This window comes from Armigeres subalbatus, chromosome 2 (genome assembly GCF_024139115.2).
Source record: "Armigeres subalbatus isolate Guangzhou_Male chromosome 2, GZ_Asu_2, whole genome shotgun sequence".
NCBI lineage: Eukaryota > Metazoa > Arthropoda > Insecta > Diptera > Culicidae > Armigeres > Armigeres subalbatus.
This window is the reverse complement of record NC_085140.1, coordinates 421,257,409-421,269,922: the sequence shown is the minus strand read 5'-3', so window position 1 is coordinate 421,269,922 and position 12,514 is coordinate 421,257,409. Positions and strand designations below refer to the sequence as shown.

Below are 12,514 nucleotides of genomic sequence, written 5' to 3'. Positions count from 1 at the left end.
TGATACATCAAAATGATGCATTTGATTGATACACTCGAAAATTATTTGCGAATGCCCAAAAACATACTTTTGATTTTTGATATAAAGTAAAAGCATACAAAACATTGGAAAATTTGCCAAAAATACTTTTATGGGACTAAAATAGAACAAAAACACAAAGCATCTTTACAATACGAAGGAGCAAAATAATACAACTGAATCCACCATCGAACATTTTGAACCAACAAATATTACACTATTAACGAGTCTTAGATTCCAACATACTTCTGTAAATCTATACTAATACCACAGATAACAGATATTGAGGCTGGCATCCGAAACGTGTGTAAACATCGGCAACCGTTAATTCAAATGTATTTTAAATTGGTACCGCGTTTAGCAATCGATTGCAGATGGCGCAAGGATCATTGATATTGAAAACGCAGCCCGAATGCGGCTGTCAAATCCATTGGCTGCGTTCGACGGTTGTTAATCAGCTGCGTCCGTATGTACTGCCGCAATCAGTTGAGTAGATGGCAGTAGTGGGCCAACGTATATCAATTCAAAAGTTTACACAGGTTTTTCAATAAAATTTGTTCTAGCTTAAATATCTGTTATCTGTGCTAATACCATCGAAATTTACAATTTGAAACGCAATTTTCTAGGGAGTGGGCCAGTGGTCTTTATCAACTGTTCTGCTTTTGTGAAACAGTCGTACAGCAATGCCCACTGGCTATGGCTGAACTAATTAGTCACAAACATACACACAACTGAGAACCGTATAAAGGAAATTGTATCTTTAGGACAATTTAAAAGTTCAAGTTTTAGTAGACAAACAGGTCTGAACAAATCAGAGCAATTGAACCGAAAAGTGACAGGTTGCGAATATAGACGTATCAGCGATATGATAAACTACACTTTTACAAACTATGGGATTTAAGCGAACCGGAACGGCAGCAGTTTGAAACGAGAATGTTATTGTAACATATTACGTTTGATAAATATTCTATAAAAAAAAATCAGAGCAAAACATATTAGGACTTAGTAGACGATAGGAGATTTAAGTTATTTATATATAAATAGTGAAGTTACACAAATGCACGAGTGAAGTAATTATTGCGAAAGAAATATGTCCATACTGAAATGAAAACGTCATCGGGATTAATCCGTTTGATGCAAACCGTGTCAACCTTATGGAAATTCAAGATGGAGAAGATGTCGGACGATATGAAAAATACCCGATAAGATCCTATTGCGCCGTTCTTTGCTAGCCGCATTCTATGGCTTCCAAAGATAGACAATAACAGAAACTTATGAGGACCGTCGTCGGGGGTGACAATGGGTCAAATGGGGGTGAGAATGGGTCACTGTTTCAAGTACTTTGAATGCTTGTAGGTGCTTGTAGAATAGATTTAATGTATCTGAGGGCAAGAAGACTAAAATATAAAAGCCCTTTTTGAACGATTTTGCTATCCGACCTCCAGGCTGCCGGTAAGAGCGATGACCCATTCTCACCCCCCAGACCCATTGTCACCCCCAAAGGCGGGACTATATTTATAATGAGTTTAATGTTGTCGTGATGCATCGAATGCAGAGCGACAACGTTGTGCGGATGATTCCAAAGCACTTTTCACGGGCAAACCGGCAAAGGAAACTGGATGAAGACTGGTATTCGTAAGTGTTGTCCAGTAAGTTTTTTATGACTTTATTCGCCCTCTCAATTTTGTATATTTTTAATTGTTTAATTTGTCATTTTATTATCTTCTTCGTTTGTGGAAGCTGTTCTTAAGCAGGTGTTTATATTATGTAATAAAAACACGTGCCCAGGTGTGTAGAGATATTCGTGTTCCCCTAATTGTAGACCGTGGATAGGTTTATCTCTGCAACTCAATCTACGATTTGTGTAAGAGTTTGTAGCTAAAAATAATTTTCTTAACAAATTTATATTTTTGTTCAATTAGTTTTCTGTTCACGTGCCATATCAGAACTTGGTAGAATTCGTGAGGTGAAATCGAAGGTACGCATAATTGTCCCGCATGTTGACGCAAAGTTGTTTAGAATGTGATGAAATCCAAAGCCTTGAATAGCGTGAATAAAACAGATCTTGGCTTGGGAATGACAATCGTAGCAATCTAATTCGTAGAAAAAGTTCTGTCTTGTAATGGCACTGAAAGTAAGACGATCCATTGTTCATCGACCAGTAGACAAATTATCAAAGCTATTCACCTATGAAGACCAGGAAGTCTCACATCCTTATGAGTCGTGCTATCATTGCTCGTTTCAACCGGCTGACAATGTTTGCTACGAGGCCGGACGTACTCGTCCTGTCATCGATGGGTACTACACGCAGGTGAAACCAGTGATTGAACAAGCGGCTAGAACAAAGTCTGAAATTAAGTTGAGCCTGAAGCAAGATGGAATCGCTACTGGGGCGCAACGGTACCTTGGAACAGTAAAGAATTTGCGTGACACAAAACGACGTACGCATGGTATTATTACCACTTCCAGCACGGATATTCGTCAAATCATGTTCCCTGGCAGCGAAGACGATGAAAAACATGGGTCAGAAGCTGAAGAAGTCGCTGGATTGAAAAGCCGAATCTACGGAGCGAAATCCAACAGCGATCCTTCCGGTGGACGCACATGGAAAGCTCTGAGATACGAAAGTTGCAGATCTAGCGATGAACCGAAGAATGAAAGACAAACGCAGAGTAAATATATTGAACGTGATGACCATTTAATAATTAAGCCAAACAAATTCAAAAGAAATACAAATTTCATAAACAATAAAGATTTGAATGAAAAGTATTTGTTGTTGCAAGAGGCTTTACAATATTTGACCAAAATTAGGTCTTCGCTAATACGAAACGATAAATCGGTTGTAGATAGATGTAGAAAAACTTCTGCTTCGTTAACACGTGCAGAAGACGCGATTCAAATGCTGAACTCCAAATCTTCAGTGCATATCGACTATTCCAAACTTGAACCTATATTCGATTCAATCAACATAAAAACCATAAATTCCAAAAGCATTACAAAATTGTGGGATTTGTTCGATCACCATTTGCCTTTGTCTGAGTTCAAATTTGGCCGATTGGTAAAGTCTTGTCCGGAAACGCAAGCGGAACCGTTGCAGAAGTCTAATCTGAAAACAAAACAAAACAAGGCGGAGATGCAAGCTCGTTTGGAACTGCGCTATAAAGCGAAACAATTCAAAGATTTTGATACGGCCGGAGATCTGATTTCACCGAAACCTGGCACTCCACTCGGGCTAGGGCATGTGGATTACTTCCTGCCGAGAGTGAGCGAAGATATCAAAATAATCTTTCGAAATTTCGATCTCGATGAGCGGACCTTTGAGAGAGCTTGGAAGGAAGCCAGAAAGCTTGAAAACTGTGAAATGAACAAAGTTTCAGCTGAAAATTTTAAGAAAATACTCAATCAAAATGGAATTGAATTGTTGCGCAAATAAAGTATGGATGCGTATCGGTCATAATAAATATTTAAAAAATTGGAAAGTACACTCATTTAACAAATTTATTCCAACGAATTCATTCTTGTTGATTGTTCTCATCACTGTCATCCTCCTTGGACTGCACTTGCCACTCTTCCATTAACCTGTTAATGAGATTGCTGCTGTCGGCATCAGCAGCACCACCACTGGATGACGATGTGGACGGCCCGTCCGTTTGAAACATATCGATGACATCCTGCGGGAAACCGTAATTATTTCTCCTGTTCGGTTGAATGCCGCAATCTTCCGGCAGGTATCTGAACTCAGGGTCATCTTCCTCTTCGATTGTAGCCGTGGCAAGCTCTGTCTCTAGTTGGTCGTAATCAAATGCCAAACTGTCGGAATAGCCCTTTCCGTAGAGGGAGAAGTCCAATACGACTACGTGGTCTTTTGTGGGACGGTACACGTCGAAAACGTCTTGAAAAAATAAGAATGAAATCATTATTTTGAATAGAAACAAATTGCTGTAGATTATTGCATTGTTCCAGGAACTGTTTAATTCAATGCCAAATTTTCAAAACTACTTATCTGCTTTTGTAAACAAAGATTCAAACGTCGATTTGGCGATTCTGATAGCAGTCCCACGCAAATCAACCCCATCAACACGTAGGCTAAAGCTTCTGCTACGCGTTGATCCTGTTGGTTTGCTTGGGAGTGCTATCTGTATCACTAAATCGTCGATTGAATCTTTCTTTACAAAAGCAGATAAGTCGTTTTGAAAATTTGGTATTGAATTTATCATTTTCATATGCAGTATGCAAATGAAGGTGTTGGATTGCCGATCTGGAGATGGCAAGTTCGATTTTCGGTCTAGTCCAAAAGGTTTCCGGGTAGAAAACATTCTGATTCTCTGAACATAATGTGAGCATTGTGCTCGCCATACAAGGCACATGCGACTCTACCCAGGGAAATAAAGACAATTACAAACTTAAAAATTCCATTAGTGGAAGGAAATCTTTGAAGCGAAATAAATTACAAATCATGTACTTACAATCTTTCAACGGAAAACTTTTCTTGATTCGTTCTTTGAACAAGGAAACGATATCGCTGACGATGTCACTGCGTTCAGCCGCGATATGTTCGTGATACGAAGGCCAATGTCTGGGTGAAATGGCTACTAGTGATTTGTTCTTTACAAAGCACCGAAACTCCGACCCCGGATGAATGTCCCTCCACTTCTTCAGTATGATGTGATAACCGGTGGTATTGGTGGGTGGCCTTTCGGCAAAGTCCTCCTTGCAAAAGCTGGACGCCTTCAGCAACTGATACACGTCGGTGATATCTTTCACGCAAAGTGTCTGCCCCAGGGTGATCCATTGGGCATCCTTAGGGCAGTGCCAATCACTTTTCACGAACGCCGACCCTCCTAGTTTCTCGATAGCTTCGATAAGCTGTGTACTGAAGTCGGGGAATTCTGGGAGATCTTCATCTTCCTCGTTATCCTCATCACTGAACTGATCTTCGTAGGAATTGAAGTGTTTGGTTCTAGTGTCCTCCGCAGATTGAAGATTAGAGCATTCCTTTGGTAGAATTACCAGGTCTTGTCGAAGGTACGCAAGCACATTTTCAGGAATCGGAATGATGAATGATTTTATCGTGTTTTTCTTCAACTGTTCATACCAATTTACAAACATGCAGGCAGCTTTCTCCAGTTCGATATTTCGCAGCAACATGATTTTTCACAATTTATTACTTGACTCAATATAAAGTAGTTTTACTAACTGGTTATCTTTAATACAAAATTAAATTAAAATTATGTTCAATGGTCAAACGTTGAAATTCTGATGACACTTTGTTGTAAAATTGCAAAACACAAAATTGGAAACCCGAAGCTGCAACTTTTTGTTTATATTCAATTTTTTGGCATAAGGTGAGGAAAGCCATATTTTGTGAAGGTGTGTGCCTACATTAGGATTGTGTGTTTGGGCTATCAGTTTATACGTCACCATTTGCGGAGTTCGAAGCGAATTCTGCTTGGCTCTTGATTCCTGGATGTGGAATTTTCATACGAAAATGGTTTTACTTTTGAAGTTATGTGAGAAACTGGCCAAATTAGGAACTTGGCCAAAACTGGTACAGTTACCCTTTTCCTTAATACGCTTACATTTGCTTTTCTTTCTTACCTTTGTATGTCATGTAGTGTCTATTTATCGTTGATCTGAGGAGATGTCGACATGTCGAGTCGACATTAAAAAAATAAACGTCAACCGTGTAGAAAAATAGATACATTTTCCTCAAACTTTTAATTTAATTTAAAAAAAAGTTGAATCCAAAGCAAATTGCAAGTTGTTCTTACAATGGATCGCAACAAACCGAGCTCCGGTGCGCGGTCTACGAAAAAGCAAATCGGTTTACCACAAAGTGAGTTGTTTGCGTTGGGTTCTAAATCCGGCACAAGTTCTCGGGATGATTCGAAAAACAAACCTGGCGTTAGCGGAGTGACGGAACGGAAGCGGGATGCCGCTGCGCTGGCCAGTGCAGTGGCGGCCAAAAAAATCAAGCTAAGTTCGACGGGTGGTTCCGGCTCGGTGGGAAGCTCGTCGTTGCCAGGCTCGAGTAAACCCTCTTCCGGAGGGGACAGCTCCAGCTCCAGTAGTGTAATCGAGTACTGGGAACAGATGGCGTTGGACTGCGAATCGGTGGACCTGGTTTCTTCAGTGCTCGGGGCTATTGATCAGCAGGATAGTGACAGTGTAGTCGGATATATTTGCGGAGCGATCAAGTTGCTGATTTCACCGAAGTCAAAATCGGAATCGGTACTCTCGCTGTCGCTACTCTATCTGGCAAAAATTCGTCCCCATCTGTTTTGCAATGAGACGATAACGTCGGCACTGATTGCGGTGTTGAAAAGAGACACACAAAATTCGTTCAAGGGCCGTAACAATCCAACGGTGCACGTTTTGGCATGCAATCTTCTGGCTAGGGGTTATAGCGATAAGAAACAATGGCCGGAGAGTTTGATACGAACGTACGTCGAGGATGCAATCAATGATCGGGTTTGGGTTGACTATGAGGAATGCGCCCCTTTCACCGATAATTGTGTGGCTGCGCTGGGAACAAAGATTCCTCCGAAATGGATGCTGCAACCGGAGCTTACTGCCCTTAATCCAGGCGCAAGAGAAAATCCCACCATTGATGATGAGCACTCCACGGATAGTGGAATGTTTGGCGATGCATTAGGTAAGTAAGAATAACATTTATAGGTACTGCCCAGATTATGTTTTATTCGTAAATTTCCATATTTACTCTTATTTATTCATAAATCATTCGTCCGTAGGTAAAGATCCGGAAGCAAACCCACCTCGCTTTGCACATATACAGGATCAAGTCGAGAAATTGGTCGTGGAAGCAGCGAAGGACCAACTGAATCGTCGCCAGGCACCTGACTGTTCAACAAGAAACTTCTTAAAGTTTTTGTCCCTGGGTTGTGGCATACCGGAAGTCAGAGCTTTGGCTATTCCTCGGCTGGAGCTTTGGATCCATAATGGAAAGCTGATGAAACCGGCTCAAGAGCTGCTGACATTCATTTGCTACAATGTCACTGGGCAGAATCCAAAAGATCACGAAGTGCTTTCCAATTTGGTAAAGATGCGGCTCAAAACAAAACCACTGATCAATATTTTCATGACATGCCTGAAAGAGATGATCAACTGCCAATCGGAGATTTTGGCCATTATGTTGAAATATGTAGTCCAGAATGAACTCTCGAATGCTCGAAATCCTAACAATATGGGAATGCTTGCGACCATGTTTCAGGCCAAACCAACCGAGTCTGCAACTCACCTTGCGGAAATCTATCAAGAATGTCTGCTTCAAAGGGAGGATGTTCTGAGAACTCTACGAGTGTTCCTCCGGGAATTGGTCAAAATGCTACGATACGATATTAACCTAATGGTATTCTCCAAAGCATTGCTAACAAATCGTACTGATCTAAGAACACAAGTGACGAGCTCGGAATTTCGCGACCGCATATTTCATTCCGTCGTTGATTTAGTTTGCCTGTGCATGTTTTTATCAGTTTCACCCCAGATTAGAGAAGCCAATGCTTCTATTCGAAGCGGAAGAGAACCTAAAAGCTCCCCAGCCTTGACAACGTTCTATCAACAGATGTCCACTATTCAATTCGATACTCTCACGTGGATGCATGAGGTGGTACCGATCGTGTACATGCCATCACCGAACGATTTCAAAGTTGCATTCCACAAGATGTTATTCCTGGATTCACCCGAAGCTTATGCTAAAGGCGATCAATGGCCACCAGAACCGGAACGGGCGCCGTTGTTGAGAATTGTTTCTGAAATTCCCCTGCAGCAGAACTCGATGCTGCGCATCATCCTCATTGGCATTACAAAGGAGATTCCTTTCACCATCCCTGATACTATGGAGATAATCGAGCAGCTGGTTCGCCGTGCTGGATCGCTCCGTCATATTGATTATCCGCCGCTGGATGTTGCTAATTTGGAAATCATCGACCTTCTGTTTAAAATGTCTGAATATCATCATCCGGACAACATTGTTCTTCCATCCAATTACGAACCACCCAACCTTGCTATTTCTTCTCTATATTGGAAAACGTGGATTATACTGTTGCTTATTTCTGCCCACAATCCATCGATTTTTGGGTCATTCTGCTGGGAGCAATACCCAATGCTGCGCACTCTAATGGAGATGTGCATCACTAATCAGATAGGACCGACCAAGCCGTCCGAAGAAGAACTTCAAGTTTCCACAGCTGAAAAGAGTCAGATTTTGGAGTTCGAAAATCACCTTGCTTCCAATGTGATCAATGAGCAAAATAGCCTTCTGTTGTCTCAATTGATTCTCATGGATCCTCGGGGTGTGGCACGACGACCTCCGAATCACGTGTTGGAGCAGATTCAATCTTTGAATGTAACGCATCGCCTGGGACACTTGTTGTGCCGCAGCCGAAAGCCCGATTTACTGCTGGAGATCATTCAACGCCAAGGTACCTCCCAGGCCATGCCCTGGTTGGCTGATCTCGTCCAGAACAGCGATGGCGATTTCAACCATCTGCCGGTGCAGTGCTTGTGCGAATTTTTGCTCTCCAACTCGAGCACGGTTATTGTGGAGAATAGTCGCGAAGCGGAACTGTTGGTTTATCTGCAAAAGGTGGTACAAGACGAAACCAGAGACCATCAGATGATATGCGAGATCATGGAATACTTTTTCAGGCGCTTGTCATCGTTCTCGAACTCTTCTCGCCAATCGGCTATTCGGGGATTGAAGTTGTTATTGAAGGTAAGTACTAGGTAGTCATGTATAGTCATGGCTTTGACTGTCATAATTAAATCTATTTCATATATTGCAGGTTTTTCAAGATGAAAATGACCCAGTGCCAATCGAAAGCAATAATTCTGAATGGTTACTACGGTTCCTGCCAATAATTCCACACTTTGCTTACGTGCGTCCCAGTGTGATTGTTCAATTGAGAGCCGCTTGTCAGGTGGAAAATTCCCCCGAGTTGGTCATGTACTACATTCAGTTCATTGCCGCCCATACATCGATGGACTCTGAAGCAGATATGCTTGAACATGTAATGGACATGTCCCATCTGATTGTCGAACGCAGCACCATTTTCTCGCATATTATTCCCACGGCTACGGATCAAAGCGAGGCACGTGTACAAACTCTCAACTGCTTGTTTGTTATGTTCAACAATTTTTTGATTAAGTTGAGAGAATATAAGATAACGCAAGCTTTCACAGAATATCAGGATCTTCTGTTGGTGCAGTTTGCCGATGAGAGCCAGTGTCACATTCATCTTAACATAATTCAAGCTTTTGTGATTCTTTTGACGCACTCGACATATATTCCGATGGCGGCACAAATTTTGGATTACTGGTTTCCTGAGGGTGCCCCTCCACCACAGGCATTTAACATCGAAACATCGGAACCGGTACAGATCTTGCCGGATTGGCTCAAGTTAAAGATGATACGTAGCAATGTAGATCGCTTGGTTGATGCTGCTCTGCAAGGTTTAACTCCTGACCAGATCGTGCTGTTTGTACAAAACTTTGGTACTCCAATCAACTCTATGTCCAAACTACTAGCTCTGTTGGATCGCGCAGTAATCGAACAATTTGATGCGGTCAATAATGCTATCTTACACAAAACTTATCTCACACAGTTAGTGGAGATTCAGCAAGCCAGAGGAGCTAAAAATGGGCATATTTCTATCCAAGCTCTGGAGTTGGACAATCAGCCGATCGGTGATCCTCCAATGATGAATGTCACAGTCATGGAACCGCTGCAAATTGATTTGAGTGATGAAACGAGAGTTAGAACAATTTCCGAGCAAAGCAAACCGACATCCAAGACAAAAGAGATTGAAGAAGCTGTGGAGATTATTTTGACTCACACGGTGATCAGTAAGCCAAACATGGCCAAGTACCGGAAGCTGATTCAGCGTTTGAATAGCGGTGGAAAATCTTCCAAATCCCAAGAGTATACTGCTAACAAGGTGTTGAACTACTTGGGACGGTTGGTAAAGAGTAACCAGGGCCAGTATCTAATTAAGAACTGGATTCAAAATCCGCAGATGTGTTGCTTCTTCCGTTCGCTTCTGGCGATCCCTCCGGAAAAGTTTGATAATCTTAACTATTTACTCCACATCTTGGACGAGATCATTAAGTACATGAACCCAACCTCGAATACCGTTTTATTGCAAGTTGGTCCTCCAAATAAGGTTTAAAGTGTCTATATTTCTTAATCTCCTATTTTTTTGCAGATTCTAGTTGGAAAGCGCCAGCAGTTGGTAAAGGTAGCACAGAAAGACAATCAGCCAGGACAAGGTCAATCACAGAATCTACTCCAGGTCCTCACGGTCAACAAAGCTTCAGAAGTGGAACGCAAGGGTAAGCTGCAGTTGCGCCAAACCAACACCGAGGATATGATCAACGTCATTTCGACCCTTTTGAAAAGTGGTCAAGGCATCAAAGCAGAAATTCAAGATTTGCAGTTTGACAAGCGTGGAATGTTGGTGGACTGGTTGGCAGAAGCGGACTCTGAATTGGTTCACGTAAACAAGGAAATGCAGATGGATATGCTGTTCAATCGTAATCTGGGGGAGTTTCGACCCTATTTGCTGTCGCTGATGAGTCATCAGGCTAGCTGGTCTACACTCCATGAGACGGTGGATTTATTGATGGACAAGTACGTTGCGACCTACGATCCTTGCTCAGTATTGGACTTTATCGATACACTTACAAGAAATCCTAAGCTCTGGCAAGGCAGAGATAAGGCTGTTCCGAAACACGAACAAATAGAATATATCGTTACTTTGAGCGAAAAACAGGTGAAGACTTTCATCGATTACATTCTAGCAGAATCTAACACCGTAAAAATCTGTGACCGAGTGAAGTTGCTTCTTCAGTGTGTGGACTGTAAATTCGATTACCTTGAAGGAATGGTCGACTATGCTGTAGGCAAACAGAATCAGTCTTCCCGAAAGTTTTTGCAGCAACTTTATCTAAACATTCCTCCGATGAAGTTTTTGATGCCTCACATTGAGAACGTCTATGACGCGGATGTCCGTAACGCAACCGGCTGCGTGGGAGACAAGTTTGCTTACTATATTCTGACTACGATAGCATGTCTAACAACTCCTAGGGATTTTCAACAGATGTCAGCAGAGATGGAACTTATTGTAAGGAAGCTCGCTGCTTCGCATCCTGTGCTTCTCCTCCGTCAGATGTCGGTACTGGCCACCTTGCTTCAGGGAAGAGCGCACATGGATTTATCGGTTTTGAGAGCCGAGTATCATTTTCATCTATTCCACCAAGTCATGGGAATTCTTGAGCTGCTTCAACCGCTCGTGTTCGAAGACAGCTACAAAATTGGTCTTCAGAATGCTTTGGATTGCTACTTCGCACTTCTCAGAAACCACGGTAATGTTAAAGAAACCTACACTCTTATTTACCGCTTTATGGAATTCCTTCATGCTTACATTGGAGCTAATCCCAAGACAGCTATAAGCTTCATACAAAATTACTCGGATCTGTTGAACGACTTAGCTCATCAACATTACGACCTTCAATCACTGCAGCAACTCGTCCAAGGACTGTCGATGTTCAAACAGCGCACATCTTCCGCTTCAGCGTCTGTGATTAAATCAGATCTAGAAGAACCAATTCCTGGAACGTCAAAGGATATTAAACTTGCTGTCGTTCCTGCTACTTCTACCGCTGAATCCGCGCAGCAAGCAACAGCTGCAATAATGATGTCAACCTATGTGAAGAATGAAGTCCTGCCTCAGCATTGGCAAGAGCTGACTCACGCAATTAGATCTCGCGAAGCAGACGACATCTCTACCCCGATGCTGGAAGTGGACGCTCTAACCGTCAAACGTCCCAACCTGTTGGAGGACATTTTCGACGAAATCATCCGTTTTTTGACGCACTCGTCCGGTTCGATTCGTCAGACCGCGCATGGATTGGTCACACGTTGGCTCAAGCAGAACCCAGGCAATTTCTCAACGAATAGCACGGCGTTGACCGCATTTGTGCAGTGTCTGTACCACGAGGACGTGGCCGTTGTCCAGAGCGCGTTGGACAAATCTACCGAGTACGCGCTGTGTTTGCAAGAATACGCACCGCAAATACTGATGACGATGTTCAACTTGGGCATCAACAACAAGATCAATACGTACCCAACGATACGGCGATGCGTTCAGGCCATCAAAAAGCAGCATGCGTGTTGAATGCATGGGTTACAACATTCAAAAGTATATTTATGTCATTCAAGTTTATATTGATATTGGTATAAATAAAATGTATTTCGTACGTTGGTACCTATATCCAAAGATTTGAAATTTTCATATGTACAGTAAAGGTATTTGTGGCATCGATTGTGATTAAGCGTATTATAAGCATTGCATGAAATGTAGGGAAGACCCATTAATTATGTAATGCAAAAAATTACGTTCTTCGACAGTCTTCGGTCTTTTATATGGTCTAAGCATTATGTAATTGATGGATGTTCTTTTATGTAACAATCAATAAA

General features: G+C 42.1%; 2 protein-coding genes across 2 annotated transcripts; one reads left to right on the top strand and one right to left on the bottom strand.

Annotated features, from left to right (window-relative positions):
* Positions 1-3,498: 3,498 nt before the first annotated feature.
* Positions 3,499-5,365, bottom strand: LOC134217759 (cell division cycle protein 123 homolog). The gene is made up of 2 exons (XM_062696568.1): positions 4,485-5,365; positions 3,499-3,910 (listed from the first exon to the last, which is right to left on the bottom strand). The coding sequence occupies exons 1-2, from the start codon at positions 5,164-5,166 to the stop codon at positions 3,531-3,533; spliced, it is 1,062 nt and encodes a 353-aa protein (XP_062552552.1). The 5' UTR covers positions 5,167-5,365; the 3' UTR covers positions 3,499-3,530.
* A 308-nt stretch (positions 5,366-5,673) lies between these two features.
* LOC134213447 (integrator complex subunit 1) lies at positions 5,674-12,314 on the top strand. The gene is made up of 4 exons (XM_062692505.1): positions 5,674-6,673; positions 6,771-8,752; positions 8,823-10,181; positions 10,242-12,314. Exons 1-4 carry the CDS (start codon positions 5,791-5,793, stop codon positions 12,210-12,212), a joined length of 6,195 nt encoding a protein of 2,064 aa, XP_062548489.1. The 5' UTR covers positions 5,674-5,790; the 3' UTR covers positions 12,213-12,314.
* The last annotated feature ends 200 nt before the right edge of the window (positions 12,315-12,514 follow it).

Bases quoted from the DNA above. Each gene is read 5' to 3' on its own strand.
- LOC134217759 (XM_062696568.1), bottom strand. From the start codon at position 5,166: ATGTTGCTGCGAAATATCGAACTGGAGAAAGCTGCCTGCATGTTTGTA. The intron at 3,911-4,484 runs GTAAGTACATGA...TATTTTTTCAAG, and splicing joins AAGTTTTCCGTTGAAAGATT to ACGTTTTCGACGTGTACCGT.
- LOC134213447 (XM_062692505.1), top strand. From the start codon at position 5,791: ATGGATCGCAACAAACCGAGCTCCGGTGCGCGGTCTACGAAAAAGCAA. The intron at 6,674-6,770 runs GTAAGTAAGAAT...ATTCGTCCGTAG, and splicing joins AATGTTTGGCGATGCATTAG to GTAAAGATCCGGAAGCAAAC. The intron at 10,182-10,241 runs GTTGGTCCTCCA...ATTTTTTTGCAG, and splicing joins CGAATACCGTTTTATTGCAA to ATTCTAGTTGGAAAGCGCCA.